This window comes from Bubalus kerabau, chromosome 23, assembly GCF_029407905.1.
Source record: "Bubalus kerabau isolate K-KA32 ecotype Philippines breed swamp buffalo chromosome 23, PCC_UOA_SB_1v2, whole genome shotgun sequence".
Classification (NCBI taxonomy): domain Eukaryota; kingdom Metazoa; phylum Chordata; class Mammalia; order Artiodactyla; family Bovidae; genus Bubalus; species Bubalus kerabau.
In genome coordinates this window covers 38340925-38355266 of record NC_073646.1, presented here as the reverse complement: position 1 = coordinate 38355266, position 14342 = coordinate 38340925, and the positions used below count along the sequence as shown (strand labels likewise).

Below are 14342 nucleotides of genomic sequence, written 5' to 3'. Positions count from 1 at the left end.
CACACGTTCTTTTGTCTTGCAGAAAGCCGGGTTATTAGGAAAGAAGTTTAGTGACCCATGTGTCTGTTGGTTGATAAAGCCTTTAGACGAGGATGTTGCTGTACGTTTTTCAGGTGAATGATGAAAATCGTGTTGATTTCTCTCCCTAAAGATGCGCTTGCGGCCTGCAATTATCTTCCTCAGTCCAGAGAGAAGATCATTGCTGCGCTCTTCAAAGCCCTGAATTCAACCAACAGCGAGCTCCAGGAGGCCGGAGAAGCCTGCATGAGGAAGGTGAGTGGGGCTGGGTGGGTGGGAGTTCCACACTGAGCTCGTCCTGTTGACCTTGTCTGTATCTCGGGAGTCTGCCTGTGGTTCATCCCACCCTGGAGTGTAATAGCGTCTCTACCTGTTTCATAGCCATCCTGAACTCTTGAAAAATTAAACAGGAATGCCCACTCCTCCTCATTTTGTCATAAACTTGTGGGATATATTTGGTTAATACTGCATTTTCCCAAGCAAAGCAGAAACTTGCAGCTAGACTTGACTGTGAGTTCTGGTTAGTATGAGTTGTACTCTGGTATCTTTTTCCCCCCTAACCTTTCTCTGTTAATAGTTTTTAGAAGGTGCTACCATAGAAGTAGACCAGATCCACACTCACATGCGCCCGCTTTTGATGATGCTGGGTGACTATCGGAGCCTGACGCTCAACGTCGTCAATCGTCTGACCTCGGTGACCAGGCTCTTCCCAAACTCCTTCAATGATAAATTTTGTGATCAAATGATGGTAAGCCAGACGTGTATGATGAACCTGAAAGGTTAAACTTTTTTAAAAAGTGAATTACACACTTAAATGACTTACAGCTCCGAAGGTGTGGAGGGTGTACTGTGAACAGCCTCCCTCCCATCCCCGCCCTCCAGCCTCCCAGCTCCTCTTCCGGGAGACAGCCAGCGGGAACAGTCTCCCCTGTGTCCTTCTAGAGGTGGTTCCCGTTTGTCATGGGACATACGTCTCTTCGATTACGTCCCACAAAGGGAAGTGGGATCCATCCATCCTTCTTTCTTTTTATATTTACCATCCCATCATTCAGATGGGTATGCGAAGTGCCTCTTCATCCTTGTCTTATGGCCACATAATGTTCCCGTGGCGGGGACGTGCCAGACTCTACTGCTTCTTTCCCTGCTGGTGACCGTCCTGATTGTTCCCAGTCTTTGGCCTTTGTCGACAGTGATGCAGTGAAGAACTTGTAAGGGCTTTAGAAATCCTTTTGAGTTTTTACAGTTAGCAAGGAAATAGCTATGCAAATAAAAGATCTGTTTGAAGAGTGTTTAAACCCGAGGAGTAAACAGATGAAGGAGTTTCAGCTATTAACTTCATTTTGCATTCTGTAAATAAACATTTATAAATAACTTGACGATTTTGCAGTACGTTACTGCAAACATGCATGTTTTTATGCAGCTTCTAAGCTTCACTTGCTGGTTTCTTCGTGTCTATAGATACCAAAGAAATGAACCATGGCCCAAATACCTAACTGGGAATTGATTGGTCCTAAAATTTTTAAGTGATGCCCTAATAGTAGAGTGTAATGTAAGTGAATTCTCCAAATTGCAAGGCCCCTTCCCTTTAAGCTTCCATATATGATATAGATATGTACCTACCAGTCTACACGCATATGACCTGGAACACTCTTCCCTATGCTTCCGGCCTGGCCGCCTTTGTGGAGCCCTCCTGTAGCTGGTTCCTGCTCCTGTCACGTGGCAGATGCCTGAGTTTTATCTCATTTCCCCTGCTGTAAACCAGAGCTCCACAGGCTAGGGGTGCCGTCTGCTTGGTCACGTCTCTGCCCTGACACCTAGCCTGGCTGCTGGCTCCGGGCAGACTTGGGGGACCGCCACAGCACAGAGTAACAGGAATACAGGTCCTCTTGTTGGAATGACCGGTTGCAGGACATCTCCTGCTGTATCAGGGTAAATTCAGCCTTCCTGTTTATAGAACATAAGAAAACATGTTACTCATCACTCATTTGGCTGCACTATTTCAGTAATGAGAAACACTGCCGTTCTCACGTTGAGTAGGTTGGGAATTGATCATATATAGGTTTTCACCTATTTTGGAATTGAGATGCTCCCATTGTCAAGAAAAAAATGTCTAAGGTTGTATTTTTTTTTTCAACAGCAACATCTGCGAAAGTGGATGGAAGTGGTGGTCCTCACCCACAAAGGGGGCCAGAGGAGTGACGGAAATGTGAGTGACTCATTTGTTTCCGGGGGCAGCCCCGCCGCCGGGCACTGCCGTTAGTGATGCGAACGTCGGAGCCATGCTCTTAATTAAATCCCGGTCAGAGGTTTAGTTGTGTGTGACTCTAGTCCATGTAACCTGTTACACATATTTTGTTAGCGTTACATTTTCGCTTTTATTTCTCTTAATCATTGAACGTTCCTTTTTGTGTTTCTTTAAAAAAATCTCCCTTTTGTTCACTTTAACACGATGTTTTTGTTGATGAGAATCCTGGGAAGCTTGACATGTTAGTATTTCACTTTTACTAGCTTTTCTTTAAAGTGAATAAAGCGTACTTTCTGGACGGTTCTTGGCAGCTGTCGTTTGCACGGGAGCACAGTGCTCAGCTGCTGTTTCCACTGCTTTCCGCCCTCATTGCCTCATAAGCTGAGCAGAGGTCTTAGGCCTTCACCAAGCCCCGAGGAGAACGTGATGAAGCATCACGTGAGTCCTGGCACAGGTGTTATCGAGGTCTGAATCCCCCACCCCCGTTGTTTGCCCAAAGGCCAGATGGCCCGTACTTCAAAACATAATTTTTTACAATTTCGAGTGAAAACCACTCTAGTTAAATTGGTAGGCTACAGTCCATGGGGTCTCGAAGAGTCGGACATGACTGAGCGACTTCACTTTCACTTTAAATCTTTTAAAGGATCCGACGTGGGTCGCTAAAGATTTAATTTGTTACAAATGAATGCTTCTTGCTGATTTGACTCTAATCTTATTCACAGATGTTAATACTGTTTTAAAATATCTTTTAAGTTGATGTCTGTCCTCTCGGTGAGCTGTTTCCACAAGCTTCTGTTCCGCCCCGTGGAACTGCAGCAGTACCCCGATGAGGGGTTCCCGAGCTCTGCAGAGGCATCATTAACGTGGTGTTCCATGCTCCTGTGCCTATTCGTTGGATGCTGTGTTTCATCCCAGCTTGCATTTTCTTTATTTTGGCTTTATTATGCTTTGTGTTAACCATTCTGTGTCAAGGTGTTCTTTTTCTGTGAGTCTTGTTTCCTGCTGCTTCTAAACAGCCAACAAGCAAAACTGAACCAGGATTTTAAACTTTCTTTAGAAGTGTCAAACCATCCATAACCTCTTTGAAGGTTTGTTGTTTATGTATATAGGTGAAAAAAACCCAGAAAATCCTCATGGGGGAATCGCGGAGTGTGTTTGAAAAAGCTGAGCTCTTGGGAGTAGGCACGAGTGCCTCTATACAGATGAGAGCTGCGTTTTTGCTCTAAATTTTATATTTGCTTTTACAGTTAGCTGTTAATTCTCTGAAACTTACAGCCAATTTTACAATAAACGTTTGAGCCCTAGCAGGTAGATGAACGACTTACATTAGATCAAAAAGATCCCACAAAGTTTCACTGAAGCTTACATGCGATGGGGGCCAGTTGCACAAGGGCTGGGGCCATGGGTACTGGGAGTTGGCTAAGCTCCTGCTAAAGCCTGTTGCTCAGCAGTGAGCATGTCCCCGAGAGCATCTCACTGCTGAGGGAGTCATGGCTCTGCACTCGGGGGCCACGGTGTTTGGGGTCCAAGGCAGAGCGGCTGTGGTTTCTGGTGTGAGCCCAGAGCGAAGCTTCCTTTCTGCTCTTGAACCCTGATGGTTTTCAGTGGGTGCTCCACAGATTGAGGAGCAGTTTATTTGGTTGGATTTCCAAATAACATTGCCCAGCTGAGAAATTGTAACTGACGATGTGCTAAAAGTTGAATAAAAATAGTCATTCCCCATGACATCTTTACCCCTGATGAGCCGAGCTTTGCATTATCACCACCTTAGGAACGTTTGCCTGTTTGGCATTGAACTTACGGGGGAGAACTCGTGACCACCTGTTACACACATGTGCCCAGGCACACAGCTTCACTTCACAAGATAACCCAGATGTCCATCCAGTGGGTGGTGTCATGGCCTGTGGGTTCTTCTGAGTGTGCAGGCCTGAAACATGCCTGACTGATAGGGATTAAGCCCCAGCTTCAGCGGGGCAAGTTTTTTTTTAAATGTCTTAGCCCTCACGTAAAATCTTGAATGACTGATTCTAAACAAAACAGTTTTTTTAAATGTATTTGCATACAGCAAAGTCTTACAGTTTCTCCCCCAGGACAAGAATTCCAAAACTCTTTGTTTGTAAAATTTAGGGAAGAGCGCACTCCCCGTGACACCATCGGAAGAGCTGTTTTGACATCTGAAGGGTGGAAGGTGTATGTTTTGCTGTTGCGCATCTGTTAACTGTTGTGTGCTTTCTTGACAATTGTCTTCACTGTCATGTTTTCCCCAACAACCCTGACTGTGTTTTGAGTGTGCGGGAAGTTCTCTGTAAATAACATGAATAGAAAAAAGATGATTTTCCTCCCCATCCTCAGGAGAGCATTTCAGAGTGCGGGAGATGCTCCTTGTCTCCATTCTGTCAGTTTGAGGTGAGAACAACCTATTAACAGTCAGTTTGTGACTTGCACTGTGAAGAACAGTTTATATTTCCTTTTCTGTTCTGTTGTGTTTACCTTTGCGTTGCCTTTCTTCATGCTGTGATTTTTGTTTTGGTTCAGCCTGCCGTGGAAGGGGTAGAGGTGAGAACCAGTGGAGGTGCAGGAGGGCTTGTCGTCGTCCTTGGTTTTGCCGTGACTCGTGGTTCTGTGGTGGACGGAGTGTCGTGCCTGAGTGCAGTGAGCGTACTTGTCTGTCTGTGGCGGGCCTGAATCGGTCCCACCGTTGCCGTGAACTGTCCGGGGGCCACGCATGTTTCCCGTTAGGACCTTTTTAAGCCGGTTTCTAAGTTCTTTTGTTTCCTACACGCTAGAATCGCCACATCTCAGTTTTTCTGATTCCCTCGGGTTTTTGCTCTCATACCGTTTGTATGAACTCACACATCTAACAGCCTCTTGAGAGGAGACACCGCAAAGAATGCAGGAGGCCTGCCAGAGATTGGGAGGCATTCTCGTCCTTCTTGCACACGTCTGACTGAGCAGCTGCCTCCATGGCCCTGCCCGCGCCCGTCCCCCGTGTGTGTCTGCCGCGCACAGCGCCCTCAGGTGGGCCCAGCGCTATGGCCTGGGACGGGGGCGCAGCCCCGCGCTGGCCTCTTCTGTAAAGTGGGGGTGGTAACGCCTGTCGTTCCTGCCGTCCCTCCCGGTGGTGACGCGAAGGCCAGCAGTGGTTCTGTGACAGGGCTTTGAAAACCAACACCTTGAAGAGGAAAGTGCCATTGTTAGAAGGTTATTCGAATTTGAGGATCGAACTAACTTATTCTGCCCCCAAACTCAGAAACACTGGAGACGGGCACTCCAGGGGAGGCCGGGGGCGACACTGAGCTGATGCTTCTCGTTTCTGACCCCTCTCACATTTGGCCTCTCGGCTTAAAGAGGCCTTCTGAGCGCTCTCTCCACTGCCGCCGGGACCCGGTGCCCCTGACTGGCGCTTACCATCCCCATTTTACTGCAGTGGGGTCTGGGTGCCTGGCGCCCCCCACCCACAAGGGACATCAGGGCATCTTCCGCCCCTGTGGCCCGAATTGGCGGACCCAAAACCGTGGGAACTGACGGCGAGAACGCAAAGGCGGGTGACGGGGCTTGGTCGCCGAGCAGCCCACTTTGCACGTGATTCTGGGGAGCAGATTGTCAGCTTTGTTTTCAGGCCTGCTTGGCAAACTCTTAGTCCCACAGCCGGTCATTTATTTCCGCTGATAGTTAATTTCCGGGGTAAAGACTTCCCATATGTTTTGAGGACTTTGTGGCTGAGTTTTAAGGGCAGAAGAAGTCTGTGCCCTCAGAACTTGCTGCACTGGGGAGACCCCATGAGGTCACAGCCACGTGGGGGACTCTAATGCTCAGGCCGCGGGCACGAGCCCCTGCCCCCGAGGGGGGCTCACCTCGGAGGCCCGAGAGGTCACTCCCAACACTGGTCAGTGTGCGTGCAAGCGGACGTGGCACTATGACCAGGTGTGCGGTCCCCTCCCTCGCTGGCAGAGCCCAGGGCAGGCCGTTTCCTCCGGCCACAGCAGGAAGCTGAGGTTGGCAAGCTGTGGCTTTTTACATGTTAACTCTGCTTCTGTTGGCGAGCCTTGCAAACGTTGTAGAGCCCAGCAGGGTCTGTATGAGGTTGATGCTTCTGGCTGGCGCAACTAATTGGCCTGTTTTCTAATTTCTGGCTTTCTCCATTAGGAGATGAAAATCTGCTCTGCCATCATAAACCTTTTTCATCTGATCCCAGCTGCGCCCCAGACTCTGGTCAAGCCTTTGCTAGAGGTCGTGATGAAAACCGAACGGGCCATGTTGATTGAGGTAAAGGCCAAGCTCGGGCTCATTTTGTTCTTCCTGGGTCTTTGACGGGGAATGTTTTTGGTGTCATGCTACAGCTGGGTTAATCTAGCAGAGGAAGGTGTGGGGTGTTCGTGTTGGCTTGCGGCGCGTGCAGTCCACTCACGAGGGGAGAAGGCGCACCCGGAGCCGTGGGCAGTCGCTGGACCAGAGAGACCTCAGAGCCCCGGACAGTGCAGGTTTCACCACGTGTCTTCTAGGCTGGCAGTCCCTTCAGAGAACCTCTGATCAAGTTCCTGACGCGCCACCCCTCGCAGACAGTGGAGCTGTTCATGATGGAGGCGACGCTGAACGACCCCCAGTGGAGCCGGATGTTCATGGTGGGAGCCGGGCTGGGACTGGGGTGCTGCTCGACAGTCTGAAATTTGTAGTTTACTGTTGAGGTTTTATTTTTCTTTGATATAATTTGAGCATTAGAAACGTCGTGTCCTGCTGAGAAAAGCTTAGGTCCGGGAATCCTTCTTTGGAGGACTTTGATCGTAATGGATAAATGAGCTGCTCAAATTATCAAAACCAAGTGTCTAAAAAGTACTTTCTAAAGAGAGTGCTTTTGTAGTCTTTTTTTCTCTTTTTATTCTACCTCAAGAGATTTAGGAAGACCCTTAGAGTTCATATCATCTAAAATATAAAATAGTTTTTGGGCTTTGATTAGCTTAAAACAGCTGTTTGTTTTGTTTCCAGAGTTTCTTAAAACACAAAGATGCCAAACCTCTTCGAGACGTGCTGGCGGCCAACCCCAACCGGTTCATCACACTGCTGCTGCCCGGCGGCACCCAGACCGCGGTGCGCCCCGGCTCGCCGAGCACCAGCACGCTGCGGCTGGACCTGCAGTTCCAGGCCGTCAAGGTAGTGCGGCTCCCCGCCACACGGCCGGTGCCCTGAACGTGCCGTCGGGATGCAGGGAGAGCCCCGCTGGCGTCCTCACCGTCTCCTCTTTGGCAGATCATCAGTATCATCGTTAAAAACGAGGATTCCTGGCTAGCCAGTCAGCACTCCCTGGTGAGCCAGCTGAGGCGCGTGTGGGTCAGTGAAACCTTCCAAGAAAGACACCGGAAGGAGAACATGGCGGCCACCAACTGGAAGGAGCCCAAGCTGCTGGCCTACTGTCTGCTGAATTACTGCAAGTAGGTGCATCCGGGGTCCGGTGCCCCGTGGGCTCTTCCTGAGGCATGGGTCGCGGGGGTCCCTGTGTGTGTAGGCATGGCCTGTAGAGCATGGGCTGTGGCTCTGAGCAGCTGGAGGGCAGGTCGGATGTCCCAGCAGTTATGGCCCTCTCATTTGAACACACAGGAAGAATTACGGAGATATCGAGCTGCTGTTCCAGCTGCTCCGGGCCTTCACGGGTCGCTTCCTCTGCAACATGACCTTCCTAAAGGAGTACATGGAGGAGGAGATTCCCCAAAACTACAACATCGCCCAGAAACGGGCCCTGTTTTTTCGCTTTGTGGACTTCAATGACCCCAACTTTGGAGATGAGCTGAAAGCCAAGGTGGGTCCCTCCGTTGCTGCAAGAGAATCCACGATGCTTGAGCTCGTTTTCCCGGGAGCCAGGGGACTCTGCCCATGGTCTGCTGTGTCTTTCCTGGCATTAGAAGAGCAGTCTGGGCTGTTTAGGAAGGAAATTTCATTGTTGAGAAACGTGAGGCAGGTCCAGCTGTGAACCAGTGCTGACGAGTGGTGTTAGTTCCTTTGCTTTTATAAAACAACTTGTTTGAGGTGAGAAGAGTGAACGAGTCTGCTCTTTTCCTCAAGTTGTTACCCTGCCTTTGCAGTCGCCACTGGAAGGAAAGACAAAATTGCTAGCTGCACCCCTGACCGAGTTCTGCCCGGATGCTGCAGCATGACCGAGCTGGTTCTGCCTAGTGAGAGAGACAGAGCCTGGCTTTGTTTTTTTTCTCCTTCATTTTAAAATTTTTTTGTAGGTTCTGCAGCATATCTTGAATCCTGCTTTCTTATACAGCTTTGAGAAGGGGGAAGGAGAGCAGCTCCTAGGACCTCCCAATCCAGAAGGCGATAACCCCGAGAGCATCACCAGTGTGTTCATTACCAAGGTGACGTCACGAAGCATGCATAGCATGGGAGGTGTGTGTGTGTGTGTGTGTGTGTGTGTGTGTGAGATGGGTTCAATGCAATAAAGTGACGTCACGAACCTTGATTGTATGGAAAAGTGTAACTTTTTTTTTTTTTAAGAATAGAGAATTGGGGAGTAGGTAATATTTTCTAATAATACTAAAAAACGAGTTAGTAATTAATGATTGACTAGGAAAAAAAATAACTCAGTTACTTGGAAATTGAGAAACTCGGTCGTGAATTCCCCTGTGTGGGAGGGCTTGGACCCCCCTGCCCCCTGTGTTCCAGTGTCTATGCCTGCTCCCTCTTCAACACTGAAATAAATTTGGCAAGTTTGTAATCTGTACATAATAAAGGAAAATTGATGTGACGTCATTGAGTCTATCCCCGTAAAGCTTAACGCTATGTGTGTAAGAGGGTACATGTGTTATGAGTGAGTGTGTATGCGTGTGTGTGGAGGAGTAGATTGCCAACTGACCCTTGAGGAGGTACGGAGGTAGCAGAATATTATGTATATAGAGGGTATGTGGGTGTGAGTGTGAGAGTGTGTGTGTGTGTGTGAAGCCATAGACTTGTTGAGTGACCCTTGGGAGGTTTGTGTATAGTGTGCATGTGTGTGTGTGTGTGTGTAGACTTGTCGAGTGACCCTGGGATGTACAGAGGTACAGAGCGATATGTGTATAGAGGGTATGTGCATGTGAGTGTGTGTGTAAAAGTGTAGACTTGTCAAGTGACCCTTGGCAGGTTTGTGTATAGAGTGTGTGTATGTGTGCACGTGTGAAGGCGTAGACTTGTGGAGTGCTCCTGGGAGGTACAGAGGTAGCAGAATGTTACGTGTATAGAGAGTGTGTGTGCACGTATGAGTGTGTTTGTGTGTGAAGGCGTAGACTTGTGGCATGCCCCTGGGAGGTATGTGTCTAGAGTGTGTGTGTGTGTGTGTGTGTGTGTGCCTGCGCAAAGGCATAGACTTGTGAGTGCCCCTGGAGGTGTGTGTCTGTGTGTGTGTGTGCGCGTGTGTGTGTGGAGGCATAGACTTGTGAGTGCCCCTGGGAGGTGTGTGTGTGTGTGTGTGCGTGCATGTGTGAAGGTGCAGACTTGTGAGTGCCCTGCGAGGTATGTGTACAGTGTGTGTGTGCATGCGTGTGTGAAGGCATAGGCTTGTGAGTGCCCCTGGGAGGTGTGTGTCTAGAGTGTGTGTGCATGTGTGAAGGCGCAGAGTCATGAGTGCCCCTGGGAGGTGTGTGTGCATGTGTGTGCGTGTGTGAAGGTGCAGACTTGTGAGTACTCCTGGGAGGTGTGTGTCTAGAGCATGTGTGCACGTGCGAAGGCGCAGACTCATGCGTGCCCCTGGGAGGTGTGTGTCTAGAGCGTGTGTGTGTGTGTGCGAAGGCGCAGACTCGTGCGTGCTCCTGGGAGGTGTGTGTCTAGAGCGTGTGTGCATGTGCAGACTCGCGTGTGTCCTGTGCGGCAGGCGTAGCAGAACCAGCAGCGCCCCCTTGCACCCATGCCCTCAGGTCTTGGAGCCCGAGAAGCAGGCAGACATGCTGGACTCGCTGCGCATCTACCTGCTGCAGTTTGCCACGCTGCTGGTGGAGCACGCGCCCCACCACATCCACGACAACAACAAGAACCGCAACAGCAAGCTGCGCCGCCTCATGACCTTCGCGTGGCCCTGCCTGCTGTCCAAGGCCTGCGTGGACCCCGCCTGCAAGTACAGCGGGCACCTGCTGCTGGCCCACATCATCGCCAAGTTCGCCATCCACAAGAAGATCGTCCTGCAGGTACCGGCAGGGCCCCGTCCCCCTCGGCACGCACAGCCTCCTCCTGGTTCATCATCTTCCCCGGTGCATTTACAGATGCTCCTCTTGCCGTCGTCTTGGGACAGTGATTCCTCCCCCATGATTTGTTCCCGCCCTTCCTCCCACTCCTGCTCTATATGCTCCTTCCTCTCAGCCTTGCTTTTGAAACAATACGGTGTCTGCTTCGACCACCTCCTGCTCCTCTGCCTGCCGCTGAAAGTGTGTCTGTCCAGGGCCCAGCCCACGCGTTAGCTGCGGACAGACAGCGGGTACTCGGGGATCCTCGTCTCCTGACCCTGTCTGGGTGGACCATCTCGAGCACGTTCCCGGTGTTGCTCAGTGGGTTTGGGCCTTGATGTCACGCAGCCTGGGTTTCTCCTGCTTATGAGTTCCGTAACTCTGACTGAGCTCATCCCTGTCTGTGTCAGAGTTCGCTGTGATCCTGTGCTTGAGCACCTAGCCTGTCTGTCCCACTGAGCCACTGGTCAGGGGTGGCTCTCATCCTGTCCTGAGTCACCCTTGATTGTTTGCTCTGACCACGCCCTCCTGGGAACTTCCGTGGGCCAGAGACCCGCCAGGGGTGTCTGTGACACCCTGTCGTTCTCCCAGGCACCCGGGTTCAGCAGGTCCTATTGTTTCCAGCCTGTCCATGACCTGTGTCCCTCGAAACTCCGTGCTGGTCACGCTGGGGCTCGCTTTGTGTGCATTTCAGTCGTGTCCAACTCTTTGCAACCCTATGAACTGTAACCCGCCAGGCTCCTGCCTGTGGGAGTTTCCCAAGCAAGAATACTGGAGTGGGTTGCTATTCCCTTCTCCAGGGGATTTTCCCGACTCAGGGATCGAACCTGGGTCTCCCACGTTGCAGGCAGATTCTTTACCATCTGAGCCTAGTCCAGCACAGGCACACACTAGGTGCTCAGAAAACATTAGCGCAGACGCTTTCACAGATCGAAACTTAATGAAAGACAAAGTCACTACTACGTGCTTTCCTAATAAGAGCCTCAAGGAATTGTTTAAAGATTATTTTTGCAGAAATAACGCCTTGTTTCTGAGTGACTACTTCCATCTCGCTTGTTAAAGCCTCCATGCTTACGTGAGAATCTCCGCCTGTCTCAGGTGTTCCACAGTCTCCTCAAGGCGCACGCGATGGAAGCGCGCGCCATTGTCAGGCAGGCGATGGCCATCCTGACCCCGGCGGTGCCGGCCCGGATGGAGGACGGGCACCAGATGCTGACCCACTGGACGAGGAAGATCATCGTGGAGGAGGGCCACACGGTCCCGCAGCTGGTCCACATCCTGCACCTGATCGTGCAGCACTTCAAGGTGGGGATGTGTGTGGCTGGGCGTGGGGGCCTCAGAGCAGACGCTGATACGCTCTCAGGCATTTGCTTTGAAGTTTCCCTCGTCTTTCATTTTTCTGCAATAATGAGATTGTCCTCATCTTTCCCTGGGCTTCCTTGTGGCTCAGAGGATAAAGCCTCTGCCTGCAGTGCAGGAGACCTGGGTTCGATCCCTGGGTTGGGAAGATCCCCTGGAGAAGGAAATGGCAACCCACTCCAGTATTCTTGCCTGGAGAATCCCATGGACGGAGGAGCCTGGTGGGCTACAGTCCATGGGGTCGCATAAGAGTCGGACACGACTGAGCAAGACACTCCCCACTCCTCATCTTTCAGAGAAGGTGTTTCTCTTCTCTAGATTAGCATGAGTATGTGTGTGGCCTTACAACATGGAAAGTGCTGTAGTTCAGTGGATATATCCTAGGTATACGCTTTTTTCTAAGACAACATTTTTCTTGTAAGTACACTTGGTCTTTGAACAACAAGGGTTTGTGCTGTGTGGATCCACTTGTATGCAGATGTTTTTCAATAACATGTACTGTAATATCACATGATCTGCGGTTAGTTGAATCCGTGGAGGTGGAAGCATGGATACGGACGACTGACTAAACTCTACAGTTGCGTTTTTGACTTGGTGGAGGGTGGGCACCCTGACCCCTGTGTTGTTCAAGGTTCAGCTGTACTCAGTTACCTGTGAATACAGGCGAGTTGTTACTTTAAGGTGGGAAGTAGTGTCATTAATTCTTGAAGAGGTCACTGGCATCTCCTTTTCTATAACCAGATCACCTCCTTCTTGTATTTATTTATATGTAGATTATTTTTTATAGATTTTTGGGTGGAAGACAAAGGATTGAATTGAAAATTTGTTCTTTCACAATCAGCTCTTTAGAATTAGGAATTTGCCTCTTGGTGTGGCTAACTTTTATAACATTGTCTGAAGTTTAATACCTGTGACTAGACTTGCCTACCTAACAAACTCATTATTATTTCAGCATTTTTTTAAAGATGGTCCTTAAAAGCTAAAACACGGTTTTACATTGGAACTCAGTGAATGAAGGGGGAGTGATACTCATAAAAGGTGTTGAGAGATTTCGTAGCTTCAGTTAGGGTTCAGAATTCTTGGGCAAAGGTGGGGTCACGTGTTGAGGCCGAGGCAGGTGCATGCGTGTGTCCACGTGCCGGCGGCCCTGGCATGACTGGCCGTGTCCGCAGGTGTACTACCCCGTGCGGCACCACCTCGTGCAGCACATGGTGAGCGCCATGCAGCGGCTGGGCTTCACGCCCAGCGTCACCATCGAGCAGCGGCGGCTGGCCGTGGACCTGTCTGAGGTCGTCATCAAGTGGGAGCTGCAGCGGATCAAGGACCAGCAGGTAGGGCGGCAGCCCCTCCCGCCGGCCCCGGCTGCGTTCCCTACAGCTCTCCCCGGAGAGCGGTCGGCAAAGTCAAGCGTGGGTGCGTCTTTTTAAGCCCGATTCAGACATGGACCCGAACTCGAGTGGAGAAGGGGTCACCTCCGTCTCATCTTCCATCAAGAGAGGCCTGTCAGTGGACTCTGCGCAGGAGGTGAAGCGCTTCAGGACTGCCACGGGCGCCATCAGCACGGTGAGCATGCAGGCCCGGGCTGCCGGCGGTTCATTCATCCAGGAACTCGGAATGCGGGCCGGGCACCACGCCACACCCCACGAGGCCCGCACCCCTGCCCCCTGGACCTGGTTCCCTTTCGGGGGTGGCCCAGGCCCCGCCCTTCCTCTGAGGCGGCTGTGCGTGTGCGTGTGTCGGGGGTGCCCTGGTGCCCAGCACGGGCAGCCCTGGGGCGGGCCGAGGCCAGGCCGCGCTCCTGAGCACGCTCTGCTGCATCTCCAGGTGTTTGGGCGCAGCCAGTCTCTGCCGGGCGCCGACTCCCTGCTCGCCAAGCCCATTGACAAGCAGCACGCGGACACCGTGGTGAACTTCCTCATCCGCGTGGCCTGTCAGGTGCGCCATCCCTGCGGCCCCGGTTAGGGGTCCTTCCGCACGAGGGCTGCCCGTAGACTCAGTGCGTTCAGCCGTCTGACCGTTGGGTCAGAAAAGAAATAGACAAACCAGGTCTGAGAGCTTGTCTTTAGTAGCTTGTCCCTTTCTTACCAGATTTCGTTTGGTGACATGCTGATGTTCCTGAAACCCGACTGTGTTTTATAATAGGACTTTTTATCACTTTTTTTTCCATCGGTGATGAAATAGTGGCATATCTTAGAATTAACAGCATGTTGGTGGTGTTCAGTGACCCTGGGTTGGACTACTTGACTTTCAGGTGACCTGTGTCATGAGGGTGTTGGGCTGATCCATCCCACACAAGTAGTGGACAGCGTTCAGTGGTTCAGTGCCTCGTAACTTGCATTCATTTACCATTCACATCAGTAACATATTTTCACGCCATTGTTGGCAATCAGTTTCTGAAACTTTGCATTTTTATATTTCAAAGAAACCCTTGTAAATGAGATTTCCCTCACAGAGGAGTTTTATAGCTATTAAGAAGTAGTGCATACTATTTTACAACACTATCGAGGATCTCTAAGTGCTGGAAACAAGCT

The 14342-nt window shown here is 50.7% G+C and overlaps 1 protein-coding gene across 5 annotated transcripts in view; it reads left to right on the top strand.

Moving 5' to 3' along the window:
• TRRAP (transformation/transcription domain associated protein) overlaps positions 1 to 14342 on the top strand; it is a 90365-nt gene that overhangs the window by 38697 nt on the left and 37326 nt on the right. For 3 of the 5 annotated variants that reach the window (XM_055562505.1, XM_055562506.1, XM_055562504.1), the window contains exons 29-42: positions 152 to 273; positions 596 to 766; positions 2156 to 2224; positions 6410 to 6529; positions 6766 to 6885; positions 7247 to 7411; positions 7508 to 7689; positions 7856 to 8054; positions 8488 to 8616; positions 10150 to 10416; positions 11551 to 11757; positions 12984 to 13142; positions 13240 to 13374; positions 13636 to 13746. In XM_055562505.1, coding sequence (XP_055418480.1) covers positions 152 to 273; positions 596 to 766; positions 2156 to 2224; positions 6410 to 6529; positions 6766 to 6885; positions 7247 to 7411; positions 7508 to 7689; positions 7856 to 8054; positions 8488 to 8616; positions 10150 to 10416; positions 11551 to 11757; positions 12984 to 13142; positions 13240 to 13374; positions 13636 to 13746 — 2156 coding nt within the window. Of the gene's footprint in view, positions 1 to 151; positions 274 to 595; positions 767 to 2155; positions 2225 to 4615; positions 4670 to 4798; positions 4820 to 6409; positions 6530 to 6765; positions 6886 to 7246; positions 7412 to 7507; positions 7690 to 7855; positions 8055 to 8487; positions 8617 to 10149; positions 10417 to 11550; positions 11758 to 12983; positions 13143 to 13239; positions 13375 to 13635; positions 13747 to 14342 lie in introns of all 5 variants that reach the window. The other 2 variants (XM_055562503.1, XM_055562502.1) reach the window with 2 other exon arrangements.